This window comes from Centropristis striata, chromosome 19, assembly GCF_030273125.1.
Source record: "Centropristis striata isolate RG_2023a ecotype Rhode Island chromosome 19, C.striata_1.0, whole genome shotgun sequence".
Taxonomy (NCBI): domain Eukaryota; kingdom Metazoa; phylum Chordata; class Actinopteri; order Perciformes; family Serranidae; genus Centropristis; species Centropristis striata.
In genome coordinates this window covers 10,784,186-10,801,082 of record NC_081535.1, presented here as the reverse complement: position 1 = coordinate 10,801,082, position 16,897 = coordinate 10,784,186, and the positions used below count along the sequence as shown (strand labels likewise).

The window sequence follows — 16,897 nt, the reverse complement described above, 5'->3', positions numbered from 1 at the left end:
CCCACTAACCTTGATAACCTGTTCATCTGTTGATTTGCACTCCACTGACTCTGTTACATCAGACACCGCTCCGTCTGTTCCAACGGTGACTACCTTTACCGGCACGGCCACTGTTCGCCCGTTGAGGACGGCTGTGTTGAGGATCTCAGTGTCCTGCAAAGAAAAGGCAGAAAGACAGAAATCAGTGTAAGCTCTAGAAACACAGAGACTGTTGGGACTAACAACCGGAGCGTGACAGATTCTGAATTTTTGAAGTTGATATCAATATTTAAATTTACAGGGTGTCCATAAAGTCTCTTTACAATTTAACAAAATGATTTCGAAGGCAATTTTGATGAGATCTCTTAATCAGATTTGTTGTATGTATTGTGCCGTTATCAAAGTTTTTAATCACATTGGATATGTGTATTTCAGGTTCCCTGTTGATGAAATAGGTGGTAAATGAACCCCTATAAAGATGGCTACTCCTCAAGAGAAGGCACAATGTGTATAATGGATTATTGAGACAAAACCGGATACGCAGACCAGAGATGCACTGTCACGTTTGTCAATTTGTGCATGGCACAACACATTTATGGAGACAGGGACGGTGTGTGTTGGATAAAGAGAGGAGTGGACGACCCTAACCAACTAATGGTGCCCATGTAGAAGTGTATTAAATGAGGCAAAAAAAACCCCCTTCAATATCTTGTCTGTTCATTTGCTTTTGCACTACATTTTTTAAGTTGTAAAGAGACTTTATGGACATCCTGTTCTTTTTACGTCATAGTTTTTATTTAAATATGTAACCTATACAATGGTTTATGGTAAGGATGCCTGAAATATGGTCATTTAAGAATTGTGACCAAGATATGTACTGAGAGGGACATTTCACAGTTGAAAATATATGATGTTCATCAGCTCTTTGAACAGATCAAGTGTTTGTAATGGACTACAATTCATGGAGAAACATATAACCCAGCTTATTACTCCCCTGATTGACTTTTGTTGTTAGGCGTCGAGTGGTGGTAGTTATCATGACGGAAGCTAAGGAGTAAGTCAGCTGACGTACTTAAAGTCCATTTAGGACAAGTGGATTGTCAAACACACACAGGACTTGGACCCAGGTGAACAGTGTTTGTGTTTCCTGTAAAACCAAAGCTCAAAGTTATTTTAGGTGAACTTGTAAATTAACTTCTGTACATAAGTATGTCAATTTCTTGTCATGTTCTATGCCACATGTCATCTACATAACAGTATTTAGGTCCATAGTAAGTACATACATTAACTTTAACCTAAACATTGTATGTCTGACCTTAACCAAGACGTTTTGGAGTCTAACCTGTCTCACAACGTTAACCATGTATGTAAAGTGGCTGTCACATATTCAAGAAAGCCACCATATGACTGTTTCACAATGGTAAATAGAAACTTCATATTGACTTCTTCTTTGCTCCCGACGGACAAGAGTCATTATTAATATGGCTGCTGGAGGGCTAACTACAACATACAGGGTTATGGGGCATTTGCTGAAATTACTGAGTTGGGTGTGATGGACTCAAATTAAGACATAGTTTCTAAATAAACTCAGACATTTTATTCGCATGTCTGTACTGCAATTTACTTATTGGCTGACACATATTGATACTGATATATCTGCAGAGAGCTGATAATAAGTCTCATAGTAGCACTCCAATTTAATAAGAGTATGATTGGATGCATTCTAGCTAGGACTAAGAGAGAGTAGTCTGAAATAGACATATAAGTGGAAAAATGATTGAGGTATAATGGTGGTAATACACTTGTAAATGAGTATATTTACTTACACTGTGTTGTTGCACTAAACACTATGTATATAGTGCTTTTATATAAAAAAATAAATTACTAGAGTAAAATAAATACAAATTTTATACACTTGGCGTAAAACGCAGCACGTACAAAGCAAATGACCTGCATGATTCATTCTACATCTACATTAATAGCAAGTTAAACAAACAACGTGAACAGGAGTGGAAGAGACAAATTAAAAAAAGCCAATGTGTACACACATAAGCTTTTATAAGTGTTTCAGAGTAGCTCTGACTCAGCTGAGTGAGGGGGAGGCAGGAGGTGTTTGACTTAAAGCGGTAAAAGCTAAATTATCATTTTGTTTTCAAGTTTTACAGCAAATCTGAAGAGTATTAGGAGTTTATAATAGGAAGTGTAGGAGAAATATACTGTATGTTAACAGTATATGTATAGAAAAATATGTTAAGAAATATACTCACTAAATGGATTTAAATAACATGAGGAAATAAACAAGGCCTTTCACATCACATGACACATGTTCAAGAAGCCCAACGTGGTGATGAGCAGCCATGAGCAATGACATTTACAGCCACATGGACTATAGATAAAGCACACAAGTGTCTGTGGAACTGTGGGACTTAAGTTAAAAATGACTCAAATTGATACTGTGCTGTGAACGAGGGCTGCAAATAACTATTAATAACCTATCACTGGTTTTGCAGAGCTTGTTTTTTTTTTAAATGTTTGTCTGACCAACAGTCAAAAATATATAATATCTATGTAATGACAAGAAAAATAAGCAAGTTGAGTAGCTGGAAACAGTCAGTTATCTAAAGATGTTGTGTGTGTGTGTGTGTGTGTGTGTGTGTGTAGGGCTGGGCGATATATCGATATAAAAAAAAAATATATATATATATAATTAAACGTGATATGGAATTAGACCATATTGCATATATCGATATAGTTCTTTCTTTTCTTTATTTATAAATGCTGCCCTTTACTAGTGTTTGTCATATTTAGTTCTTTTGTAATGTTCGTTATTCTTTTCTCATATAAATATATTTATTTTAGAAAAAATTGGCCTATTTAATTTCATAGGCTATTTTTATTTAAAATATTTTTATTTATTTAAATGTGCACTTTATGGAGCTTTGATTAAAAAAAATGTAGTCCTGTTATACAGTATTTATCTTCACTTAAATAAACTACTAGTGACATGTCATATTTGGCTTTGACTGAACATTTGCTCTCACTTTGCAATAAAAAATATCGGGATATATATTGTATATTGATATTCAGCCTAAATATATTAGGATATGACTTTTGGTCCATATCGCCCAGCCCTATGTGTGTGTAGATCAATTAATTAGATATTTCATGTGAGGAATGTTTTTTAAACATCAACTATGAACATTTTTTCAACACTGTCCGTAAATCAAATGACAACACAGCTTAGGTAAAGACAGGAATTTTCATTATTAATTCATATAATAACTATGAAACAGCCAGATTTTTGACCCAAAGCTGTGTGTTCACAGGTCTGGTGAGCTCGGACAAATCAGCACAAACCCACACTGATTCAAGCGACATCACTTGAGGACAAGTCTTTTCACATATATTGTAGTGTTCTTGTAAAGTGGTGGAATTCCCTTTTAATGAGCTGTTTCAACTGAAGTAGTTTCATCTGCAGTCATTTGAGTCTTTTAAAGTTATTCCCTGATACTCCTCTCTAGTGGAAACAAGCAATAACTTTGACAATAGTACTCTATGTCAAATTGCAGGCGTAAGAGATATCACAAGATGCACTTGAGAATTGAAGGCCTTATAAAGGAGCAGGAAGAAGATAATGAGATCAATTAAGACAACGTCTGGTAATCCTTGAGCTCTCAGTGTTGTGGTTGTACAGAGGATACGCTACAACAGTGGATCCTGCTCATCACAGCTTAGTTTCAATGAAAGACTACTAAGAGGCCTAAACCTTTGAAAGGCAAAGGAAAACTGGTCTCCAGATACCTCTTTGTTCATCAAAACTATTGACTCACTGTTTGCTTTGTTTCTTCACCCTCTTGCTCCTTTTGAGAAATTCTATCATTTAAAGCTCCACTGTAGATAAAGGAATTCCAAGTCTATTAATACGAGGTCTACTCTGCTTTCTTTCTTTCTTTCACATGTCACATGTGTCTGCTTTGATAGCTTTCTCTGACATCTGTTTCGAAGTTGTGTCATCCAGAATGTTAATATTTATCCTTTTGAAGAACCTTTTACAGGTGCATCTCAAAACATTAGCATATCATGTAAAAGTACATTTCCAGTAGTTCAAGTCAAATAGCCCCAATCAAGCATTGAGTCATGTAGATCGACATACTTTTCAGAGGCCAACATTTCCATATTAAACATACTTTTTAAAATTGGTCTTTTGTAATATTCACTTTTTTTTTGAGACACATTGAAGTTTAGGTCTTCATTAAATGTAAACCATAATCATTTTAATTAGAAGAAATTAAATAAATTGAGACATGAAATGTTTTTGAATTGAATTACTGACATGTATAAACTTTTCTACGATATTCTAATTTATTTAGATGCACCTGTAGTGATGATGGCAATTTTTATTACAGATTGCTAATTTCCCCCCAAATAATACCAACATCACAGTATGCTGAAGTTAATACAACTGCCTATATTCTGTTTTCTTTGCCCCATGAATTGAAATGAAGAACAAAAGAACAGGCCGGTAGACCATACACTTCCATAATGTTACCATGAAAAGGTGAGAAAAATCTAGTTAAACCAAGTAGGACTTTCCTCATTCTTACTCAAAGCACAATCTCAGAGAGAGGACTTAAACAAACCTGAGGTGTGCTCCGACACAGGCAGTGTTATTAACTGTCCACCATGGCTTTTATTGAGGCATCTATTCAGGCTCTTTTAAGATGAACAATACTATCCTATCACAACTTTTCACTGAGGTTTCCAGGGAGATACAACATCACCCTGAACTTCTGCTTTTGAAAATACCATGGGTAAAATATGTGCGGGCGACCCAAAGCTTTTCTCACCGATTCACATATTTTAAATGACTGTCGCAGTTTATCACAAATATTTTTCACAGCTTCTGTGAATGTGTTTTGTCTGCCACGAGGGAGAAACAAAATCTGTTCCTGGAAGTTAGAAGCAGAGAGGAAATAAGGTATTCTGTTGAAAGTGAGCTATTTTAGTGTTGTTTTGTTGAGCTGATGCACAATCATTAGGCTCCTAATGCATTTCAGGTGTCATGATGATATCACACAAAAATTTTTGTATGCTATGTGTTCAAATTACAGACTGCACTAACCCCAAAAAAATGCCATATAGGTTGTCTGTGCAGGCAGCCAATCATAGCCCATTTTTCATTTGTTGTTCAGTGTACCTATAGTGACCATAGTAATAATGATGGGAGCAAAGGAGGAAGTCAGGTGACGAGTACAAAGAGCAACAAAGTCTGTTTAAGGTATAGGCCTGTAACAATAATTATTGACTTATTGTTCGATATATAAAATGGACATAAAATATTTTTTTTGGACTCGATAATTGTTATTTACATGCGTGGTTGTTTACATATGCCATCATTTTCGCCAGACACACACACACACACACAGTGCAGACGATAGCCAGCTGAACTAGTGAGTGTGTTACTCGAAGTTACGTTTCCTGATGGCTGCACAATTCCCAAAGGTTTGGTGGAATAAATGCAACTGGTGCCAAAGCCAGTTTGGCGTGGGAACATTTCGGATTACCCGAATGGGTGAAGAGAACCCAGTAACGCCAACCTGCCGACATGAGAACAGTGGCAGAGCGAACTGTCAGTACAACAAACCTGGAAGTGCTTTAAAAACATGACTGTCCCTTCCAGTTTACTCAGCTGGGAACAAAAGCCCCGGTTGGACATGGAGAGTCCCCCCCCCCCAATTACTGTCATGAGTATGGTGTGGTATGGTATGGTATGGTGAGCAGGTATGGTCGTCTACTCACTACACACACACACACACACACACACACACACACACACACACACACACACACACACACACACACATAGACTGACCTGCCTCTTAAAGGAGCCACGCCACTGGACGCGTTATAACGCAGATTTTTTGTGCTTTTTTAAGTAATACTGCAAATGTTTGACAGGTAGTAGGAATTGCCAAAAAAATCTCCCAAACAGCTGTTTAAACATAATTTATAATATATAATAATATGATATTTATCTCAGTTCAATTTCTGTTAACAGAGCCTGAGAGTCTTTTCCGCATTTCAATTCCAATGTTTAATTTTCTTGACATTTAAAATTTCATTGCTGTGGAAAAGGATGAACTCAACGATACTATAATTTAACGTGATAGTTTCTGGGAAAATATAGCATCCTAAAAAATGTGTTATCGTGACAGGCCTAGTAAGGAAGGGAGTCAGGGTTGCTGGATGGGTCACACATGCACAGGACTTTCAGCCAGAAGACGGCTGTTCATGTCCCATGTTCAATGAAAAGTCAACATTGACTTATTTTAACTAAATCAGTGGTTTTGTTGCATAATTACATGAGGTTGTCACATTACGGGACATCACTAACACGTCTTTACCTAAACCTATCCAAGTAATTTGTTGCCTAAGCATAATAGAGTAGTTTTGTCACCTCAACAGGACTCAACAGCTTTGTTTGTCAAAAAATATCTACTTAGTTACATTTGGTAATTGCTTCACAACGTTTGTCAGAATGGTCATATATGTTGTATTGAGAGTTGGTGATAAACAAACTGTTATGTTTAGAACGTATCGTGCATGAGAACGTATCGTCAAGTTAATATGGATGTTGGGAGAACAGAAAAATGAAGGAAAACACAGAAAGTACAGCATCTCTCCATCCCATTTGAGAGTGAATCATAGTTTTTCACAAACAACATTCAAATGACATTTATGGACATTTCATGCTATAAAGCCAACACCATCTGACACCTTCCATCAACCATCATCCCTTTTTTTCTGTGAACAATACACATCTCTGCTCATACTTTAATGATAACACAGAACGTACCCCCTCTCTGGAGACAAATACGTGCCTATATAAAGTCTTCTGTGTGTGTTGCGTACATCTGCGTGTGATGGGAAATGTCTCTTACACTTAATGAGCCATTAACATTGTAACAACACCATGAAAAGAGAGGTCTTAATGAGCTTGTTTTATGGAGACTGTTTGTGCCACGAAGAACTGAATATTGAGTGAGCTCAGATATAATACACATGATGGCAAACACACAATCTCTTAACCAGAATTAAGTGAAATTAGGCGAGACAGCTGGAGTGACGCACAAGGCTCAAAAGGCAGTGTTTTTTATCCATGAAATCCACCCACCTCTCACCGGGCATCTCCTGGCTGCCTAATACCCTCCTGGGGGTTGTGAAGGGCTGAAAGGCATGTCTTATTCATGGAGCCCATTCTAACACAATGTAGATAAACACTCGTGTCTCCAAATGGCTGTATTATTAGCTTACCCACACACATATGCTACGTACACACCAACCTACACATACGTATGTATACATACGTTCACAGGAAACACGAGCACAAACACACACACGCTGCCCAGCTCATAAAGAAAGAGGCATGGCTCCCTCCTCACGTGGCAGCTTATCTTAACAACCTCTCATTGCAGTCCAGAGACGAGAGCAAGAAAAGAGAAGAAAGACTGAGAGAGAGGGAAGAATCGATAAAAGGCCATTTCGCTTCTGTGCAGCTGGGGTAAGGGGGTGGAGTGTGTGGGAGCTGATATGGTTGTGGATGAATGATGTGTAAGGTAGCGGACAACCTACAGTAGCACCTTTTTACAGAATAGTCACTGTATGTGAACGTCAGCAAGCTCAAGGACAGGACAGACACTGGTGCTGGAGGGAATCAAAGGTACAGAACTCTCAGCAGTATTTTGCTGAGTTCTGGGGACCGGGTGGCCATAAGGGATGTTTGATTTCTCTTTTGCTCTTGTCTCCCAGTTTATATGAGGGGTTTCACATCCTTGCAACGGCCTAAAGATCAACTATTCTTAATTAGGATTGAGCACAGTGGGCACAGTTAAAGGCATTCCTGGCCTGGATACATTAATTTGAAAACCACAAGCACATACAGAGAAAAATAATTACAGATGACTAATCAGGCAGTTGCCAATTAATCTGACCTGTATTTATTTTTGGACTTTGGGAGTTAACTGTGGGTGCTCTCACATCTAAATTGTTTGGTTCGGTTTAAATTATCCCTGGTGCATTTGTCTATCTCGTGCAGTGTCTTTGGGCAAGTGTAAGGCTGTCAATTAAACTCTGGTGCTGACTAACACCTAACTGTTGGTCTCTGGTGTTCTTAGCTTGTCATCTGAAAGCAAAGCAGACCAGCCACTGGACTGCATGAGAATAAATGTGTTGTTTTGACATAAATTTATAAATTAATCTGAATCCATCTGCTTGCCGTGCACAGCTAAAAAAGTAGCCTCCCGATCCAAAACTGTGTTCTTTTTGTTTCCTTTCTGTCTGTCAATCACCATTTATGATATATGAGGCCCAATTTGAGTCTCTAATGCTCATCACTATTCAGTTAATTAATATTCAGTCTCACTGGATTTAGACTGTTGGGATAAGCTTGCCATGGGCTGCCTTTTTAGACAGCAGCTGTTGTTGGCTTAGCACTGCCTAAAACAACTGATTTTTTCAAAAGAAAAATACAAATAAGCTAGAGCATTTCCCCTTATCCTGGAGGTCTGGCTATGCGTGACTAGTTGATTAACTACTTAGTTATTTCTTTGTGACACCAGAGAAAATAAACAAACACAACAAGGATCAGTAGAGTTCTGCGTACCTTCGTGTCTGGTGATTTTCTAGAGCAAGTAATCCCGACTCACATACAACAGTGGATCTAAGTTTCTGCCAGTAAATGTACAGTTGTGTATAAGAGACTAGAGTGTAAGAGGTTTACTTTGGAGAGCCATTTCTCCGGACCCCTGAGCCGAAAAACGACAGTGGGGGTTGTAGTTGACTAAAAAAAAAACAAAAGAGTCATTCATAAATTGGTTCCCCAGTGATGAGTTAACAACACGAACAGGGTTACTTAAAATAAATGCTCTTCCCAACACTATCGCTGTCAGTCACTGGAATTGGATTTCCACCTGTGCCTCAATGTTGCAACATTGATGCTAATGACGGTCACTGTTCCAAACTGTTCAAGCAACAAGTCCATATGACTTGTTAACAGCTTGCAGCTTGTTTCTTTTGCAAGAAGCCAATATGAACACATACTGAACCAGAATGGCAACAACATCATTTCACATTGTTGCCCTGCATCACTATAGAGCTGTGAGTGCCAAAGAAGATGTAAAAGCTTCAGAAGTGTCAGCAGAGAAGACTAATAAATAACAGTACAGTTATTCAAAGAGAGAAAAGGAGGAGGGAAAGGAGACAGCTGAGTTGTGTTTAGAGCCCTCACCACTGCTTAACACTGGTCAGGAATTTATTATTCATTGACTGAACAGACGCCTCAAACCCACGGAGAACCACAGCTCAACCATTCACTAACCGGCGGTGATTGAGAATAAGCTCCCAGGTCCTCTACTATGTTGGCCTATAGCGCTTGTGAGTAGGATTTATATTGCCACTGCAGCACTCTCTGCTATTCAGTTCATATCATTATCAATAAAAAGTCTATTGCCTCCAGCCCCTATACATGGTCCCCCCCTGCCACTCACATACATCCGAACATCTCGCAGCCTGTAGGACGAGATAAAATGAAAGCAAGGACAGGGGAATCAACACCTCTGAAGGATTTCTCCCACTTTTTTTTATTTAGAAATGGTGATACGACAGCAGTGGGAGAGTGGTGTTCATAGAATGTAATCTTTTTATGGTTATGGCTTGGGAAAAAGGCACAGGAGCCAAGTTATTCTGCACTGTGATGTCGAAGTCAGAGAGAAGCTGGAGCAAGGTGCTGATAACTAAAATGACGAGGGATGTGATAGAAACAGGGAAAAAAGAGAGAAAATTCAGTTCAATTCAGTCATTTCAGATGCAACTGTCAAACTTTTTGAATGGCACGGTCTGAGAGAACTTTTAATTGTAGTGTTCAGTGTAGATATATATCGCCGACTGAAGGGATGATTGACAATTTTTTTTTTCCCACGCTGGTATTTCGGTTATTTTAACTAACTCTCTATCAGAACTGAGATGAAGTAAAGTAATGAATCTGTGCCCTACTGTGCAATTACATATGTCCGCCCGCTGATCTCCATTAATCAGCACCCAGTGTCTCCCTGCCTCAGTTTCCCGTGGACGGCTACCGGAGTCAGCCCAAACAGCTACAGGCTACTTGCTAAGTAAGGCAGCTAACATTAAGTGTTAAGCGTGAAGAGTTTCCATAGAGCTGCGTTAACAATTCTCCAATCCTTACCACTGCAATAACTGCTTAGCTTAAGTAGTTAACAGAACTGAATAGCATGTAGGCTAAAACAACTGTGAGATTAGCGACAAAGTCACTAAACTAATGTAGGTTTAAATGTAAAGCTGATAATTACCTGTAATGAAGAGTATGACTAAATTTATTAGGTTGAGCTAACGCTAGAGCGGCAAGAATATGCTAGCAGTAACAAGCACAGAAACATTGGGAATTGGAAATAAGGCAATGTGCTTACCACCGCAGTAGATATATTATAGAACTGGATAGGTCGACATTAATAGGCCAGTTTTCCCAGTGGCCACTTACAGTATTACAACTTAAAACCCCACTGTGGCTATCATATAAAATGAGTGAACTGTCTGTTATGAATTAAAAACACTGTAAGGGCTTCACAAAAACGTCTATAAACAGAACAGAAAATCACAGACAGAGCCAGCAGAAGAAACATTACTGTGAGCTGCATAATGCGCAAGTTACGACAGCGTATTAGGGCCAAGTATGAAAAAAATAAATAACAATACGGACCCGGGGGAGGGGGGTAATATTTCAAGAAAAAATTTATGAGATTAAAGTGGCAAATCTGTGAGCAAAAAGTCGCAGATTTATGAAATTAAAATTGGCAAATTTGCGAGAAAAAAAAAGTTCTGAAAAAATTGCAGATTTATGAGAAATAAAAGTTAGTAAAATAGTGTTTTGTCTTTGTCAAGGAACCTCAACACACCACAGACACCGCCGGGAAAGCAGGCGATGCCACACAGACACGTTAGTGAGGAGCTGCAACAGTATGGAACACACTACGACAAGTATCACACTGATCGCTCTTGCGACCTATAAAGCACTTGTGTCTTAATGGACTCAAACTTAACCCACGGCACTTACTCTTGCTATGTTTCTTGACTTCATCCTTGCTTGTGTTGTATTAACTCTCATCTGTACGTCGCTTTGGATAAAATCGTCTGCTAAATGACATTGTAGAATTGTAGAAGCTAGAAAACTTGTTTTTATGTATGCGGCAGGCGAGTTATCCTCATTGGACTGAACCGTGGCCATTTTTGGCTCTGGTATCCAGTTTTTATAATGCATACACATGTTAGACAAGCAGGAGGCAGGGTCGCTAAACAGATGTAGCCAGTGTCATTGATTAAAGTGGAAATGTGCCGTTACATATGTTATCTGTATGTTATGTGTTCAATGAAGCCTATTTGTCTGATTACTTATCAGAAATCTGAAGTAACCACAAGTGGACAATATGAAACAAAAACCATCCCCCGACCCTGTTTAGGCCCACTAAAATCATGCTGACTTTCTTGCACATATACTGCATACTCAACAGGAAAAAGCATGTAAGTTGATTCAGAAGTTCGGTTAAAAATAAGCTGAATAATCAACTCCTGTGTCTCCACTGATTTAACACAATTGGCAAAGCAGCTATAATTGCAGTATTAGCAAATAAAGAGTTGGGGGCAGTTTAGGGGCATTTTGCCATGACCAGAAGTAAGAAATACCATTATTGATTATTAAATCAGGACCTGCAGTGATTTATACTCTCCTCATTAATTAGATATTGATTTATTACGTAACCCATTGGCCTGACAATCTGGTGGATTCTGTTATTGTGTACTGTGAGCTCTGAATACTTTTAGTGAGATTAAATATTAAGCCTGTGTTGTTTTTCTCTCCTCATACTTTCTCACTCTTTAACATCAGGCGAGGGAATGCCAAAGTCAGCAGTGGTAAATCGGCTGCCCCTGATAAAACCTGTCCATATTCTGAGGGCTTCTCTCCTGTTTCTGGGGGCCATTTGATTAGAATAAGCCAGCAGAGCCGCACTGTGCTGCTGAACCCTGGCCCCAGCAGGCCAGAATAGAAGACTCTCGAGCCAGACTGACAGAGTGGGGAAAAGGGTGATGGAAGGCAAGCCAGCAAAAAATAAACAAACACACAACAACAAATTACAGAATGGACAGGCTTAGCTTCAAAGTAAAGCCTGACTGGCATACGTAGAAGCTGCATCCTGCAGCAGAGAGGGAAGGAGATGTTGGGTGGCAGGAGTGAAATAAAGTTTGTTTGTGTGTGTGTGCAGTTTAGAGGACATGAACATAGTATGTGTGTTTAGTGTGTGTGTTGGGAGTGTTGATCTTCCTCTGCAGCGCTGCCATATGCTCACAGTTACAAACATTCACACTTAAAAGATGCCATGACTCCTACTCCGGCCACAGTGCAGCTGAAGCTGAACACAAGGGTTATCTTAATAGCCTGAGGTTTTTTAACACATGCTTCTTGTTTCTAATATATGTAGGAGTCCAATCGATACTTCAGATTGTGGTTTTTCACATTTATCTGCATGTTTATTTGACATTTGTCAGGTGGTCAGATATGTTACCTATAATAAATATGCTCATATTGGTTGTGAAAATTATGAACTCTTCTTCAACTTCACCAACTTATATGAAGAATATGTCAGCATGAGCTCACAGCTCGTTTATATTGCCCCCAAGTGGCCACAAATAAATTAATAAATGCAGTTTGCAATAAAATCCACTTCACCATGAAAATCTTTAACTAGATTTTAGTTTAATACGTTGATTAGATCTGAAACAATTTCTTGCTTCATTAATTAGAAAATCAACAGGAAATTAATTGGAAACTATTTTGACAATTAATTATTTTCATAGTTGTGGTTGCGAGCTTTTTTAATGTGAGGACTTCCTTTTTTTCTTAGTTTTTTTCTTCTTTTCTTTTTTTTTTTAGATTTCAAAGACCATAAAATGAATGGACCGCTTAAGCAAAAATAATCAGTCAGTAATTAATATAATTGTTATTAACATTCCTAATCTAAATATAGGGGAATATGTAAATGATGAGAAAGTAGAACTAAGATAAGCAGTGTGAAAATGCCAAAGATAAGGGATTCTTATCAACAATTGGATTTGTATCAGTTAAATAAATATCGGAGGTAACACTCTCAGAACTCCATTATCAGTGTGGTTCTGATGCAGGTGTGTTTATAACTAGGAGACATAAATGTTAGAGAAAAACAGACATCTAGAGGAAAATAATAACCCTAAAAGTGGGTTGAACTGAGTTTGATCTCACTCTCTCTGCCTGGCTTTCTGTCTCCCTCTTAGATTTGAAGCAAAGGATAATCAAGAGCAGGGATAAGAAACAAGTCTGGTGCATAAGATTGAAACCACCAGGGATAAAAAAAAAAAAGAAAATGAATGTTGTCAAAATGCACAGGAGAAAGTTAGAGCAGTGAGTTAGATGCCCATATATACACAGGAGGACTTAATTAAGCTATAAGGGGCATTATGGCCGCATGCAGATGGCTAATGCTGCCTTGAGGACACTTAGCATGCCGGTGGATAGCCTCGCTGCACAGCCTATTAGTGCTCTGCCGGGCCATTTCCAAATACAGTTCGTGACAGCGTGACAGTGTGACTGATGGCAGCCTGCTTGGATACCGCTGGCCGGCCTTGATGCAGTGATAGCACTGTATGCGTGTAAATTACAGATATGAGGACTGCTTTCTTTTTGACTTATTTGTTTCTCTTTGCCCGCAGAGGACACAGCGTCTTACTAATTCTGTTTTTGCCTCAGTCTATCACTATCTGTCAAAAGGCTGGTGTGGAGTCAATATGGAGAAAGCTGCAATTTGGCCAAACCCTAATTATTCCAGACAAAAGGCGCTCACCCGTGACCGTAGAGGAAAAAAAAAGAAAAAGTGCTGAGCTTCCTGCTAATGGCGCTGATTATAACGCTACGGGATTGTGAGAACAAAGCTAATGTTATTGAGTTATGAGCTGGAGTGAGTTGTTTCAGAGGCTATGAATAAAATGCTAATGATAGCATTTGGGATGTACTGTAAAGAGCTATGGGGGCCACACTGTCTCTTCTAATGAGAGAAAAAGAGAGACGCAGTGTGGCAAGAGAGGGAGATCAAATATTCATGGGTGGGGAAGCAGCGAGAGTCACTCGGCTGGCATGTTCTCTGCATGTAGCGTCTTTATAGGCTCGTGAATGGAACACTTTTACTGTCTCTTCAGTCTACATTGTTGGCTCTCTGTTGCTATTGCTTATTCAGTAGAATTCAAATATAATAGGCGAGTAAAAAACTACATTCAGGCATCTTTCTGATGACGTTCACAGTTCAACGAGTTCTTTATATCACAGTTATATACAAGTCGTCCGGTACAGTGAGAGGAGTAGAGCGGGGGTTGTATCTCTGTAAGAACTCTCTTAACTTCTTCTTCAGTTTACACTTTTGATCATTTGCCAGTTTTCTGGGGCTATTAAATATATTGATTTAAAGAATTTCAAAGTTCTAATGTGAACCACTGGAGGTAACCAAGTCTTTGGCAGATCTGAACAAACCTTTGAATCTGTTATTGTACCCTCAAAACCTCTTCAATCAATTATTTCTGATACAAATCATCTTAAAAAATGTTCCAATATAAAGTGTAATTGGCTGATATGACTGAGGCAATCGCTTTTATTCTGCTCTGTTTGAAGATAATGATACATTAAATATTCCTGAGACAAGGGAAAAACGCTTTGAGAACAAGTGTAATTATCTCATCTCAATGCCAGGATTATTCTTCTCATTTTGGGGAAAAAATACAGTTTAAAGTGAATGTTAAATTACTTGTTAGGATAAATGTTTCCTGCGGCACTTTCAGCATGAGGCCAGCATTCTAAAATATCCAGTCTAGCCTTATCGATTGGACTACCATACAAATTATCCTGCAACAGAACCTGTTCTGAAATAGGGATCTGACCATTGCTGCAGGATGAATATCCAGTGTTGCTCTTTCTTGCTTGTATGCAGTCACTGCATGTCTTGAGTTTAGGAAAAAAACCCTCTGGTAACAAATTATTTGGCACGGTATTCCCTAGACACGGCATCTAAAGCTTGTGTACTTCCTTAGACTCTTCCATCTCTTTCCTCCTATCTCTTTTTTTTTTTGCCTTGAACTCTTTTCTGTTGGCACTATTAGCATACTTGCCACATTTTCAGCGAGTTATCCTGAAGGACACTTTACAGCAGCTGTCAAGTCAAGACACCGAACAAGTCCTGCATTGCATGTTTGGAAGGCAGATACTGTAAGAGCGTGTGCATGTGCATGCTGCTCTGTGGGAGTGTTGGCCAGAAGCGATCACAGAGAGATGAGAGTTTTATTGAACAGAGGTGTCTGGCGTTCTGCACACAGACGAGCTGTGTTGACTGCCAGCAGTGATTGGTGTCTACCTACAACTTCTGCTGCAAGGTAGAGATTGATATCAACTACTAACAGCCAGTTTAATCAAACTATTTGTTGGCTCGGACTCATCTGTCTATAAAATGTGTACTACGATGTGGACAACTAATCATATCATACACCAAGCAGTTTGTACAAAGATATCTTCAAAACTTTTTGGTAAAGTATTGAAGTTCTGGTTTATTTATGCTTTAAGCAGCAATCTGTTTTTATACGTTCCAACTACAAAGAAGATTGCACAATTGTATTGATGTGCACTGCAGTGAAGATGACATTGACAGACTGTACAATCTGCATATAAACATCTTTTTAATTTACTGAAGTCAATAAAGCATGAATGTGCCAACATTTCTCAACAACAAAACATGGAGAGAAAATGTTCTTGCAGCTTCACCAGACAGATGCATGCCATATCTATAGAAATGTCTTATTCCTTACAAAGCTGTTTCTGTCTCAGCTCGTAAAAAGTGCTGCTTGTTTCAAGGTTAATAAGTGCAGTGCATGATTTAAGTTGAGTAAGAAAGTAGTTAAGTTTACTTCATAGTCGTGTCAATGTAAAGTTGAAGTTAAACCTCAAGGCAAAGTTCGGAATGGTACAAACAAAAACAGGTTTTGACCAAGAAGACTAGCATGTGAAGCCAAAATTAAACGTGTTACTAATTATGTTATAAGAAACATGACTTATCTTCATTGCATCATATTTTTAAGTTACCAATGTAACTACAGGGGACGTCTCGGTGACTCACTGGTAGAGGGCGTACCATTTAGGTTGAGTCCTTTCCACAGTGGAGCCGGGTTCAAGTCCTGCCAGGTCCCTTTGCTGCATATCTACATGACTTTTATTCCTGTGATATTTGATATAAAAAAAAATATATTTTATCAGCTCGCTTTCAATTTTAAAATTTTATATTTGAATTTACTTTTATATTTTTTTCTAAATATTTTATCTGCTTGTTTTCAGCCCTAAATTTTTACATTTGAATGTAATTTTCTATGTGTGTCTTTCAAATGCTTTTAATGTTTTGTGTAAAGCACTTTGAATTGCCCTGTTTTTGAAAGGTGCTATACAAATAAACTTGCCTTGCCTTGCACCTCGGTCTCCCATCTTCCATTTACTCTGTCACCAACCCCAAAAATAACGTATCTACTAAACTTCTAGCACTTACACTCAGCGGCTACTTTATTATGTACACCTGTTCAACTGCTTGTTAACACAAATATCTAATCAGCCAATCACAGTAGCAGCTCATGGCCAAAACGGCCAAGTTTAAACGGAGCATCAGAATGGGAAAGAAAGGTGATTTAAGTGACTTTGAACGGGGCATGGTGGTTGGTGCCAGACAGGCTGGTCTCAGTATTTGACAAACTGCTGCTCTACTGGGATTTTCACATACAACCATCTCTCTGCTTT

The 16,897-nt window shown here is 38.6% G+C and overlaps 1 protein-coding gene and 1 long non-coding RNA gene across 2 annotated transcripts in view; one reads left to right on the top strand and one right to left on the bottom strand.

Annotated features, from left to right (window-relative positions):
* Positions 1-188, top strand: part of LOC131992471 (uncharacterized) — a 60,959-nt gene extending 60,771 nt beyond the window's left edge. The window contains exon 3 of the long non-coding RNA XR_009396220.1: positions 63-188. This is a non-coding gene — a long non-coding RNA (uncharacterized LOC131992471). The remainder of the gene's footprint in view (positions 1-62) is intronic.
* The window catches only part of si:dkey-112m2.1 (transmembrane protein 132C), a 196,321-nt gene that overhangs the window by 29,452 nt on the left and 149,972 nt on the right, over positions 1-16,897 (bottom strand). The window contains exon 6 of the mRNA XM_059358067.1: positions 10-153. Within this exon, the coding sequence (XP_059214050.1) occupies positions 10-153 (144 nt within the window). The remainder of the gene's footprint in view (positions 1-9; positions 154-16,897) is intronic.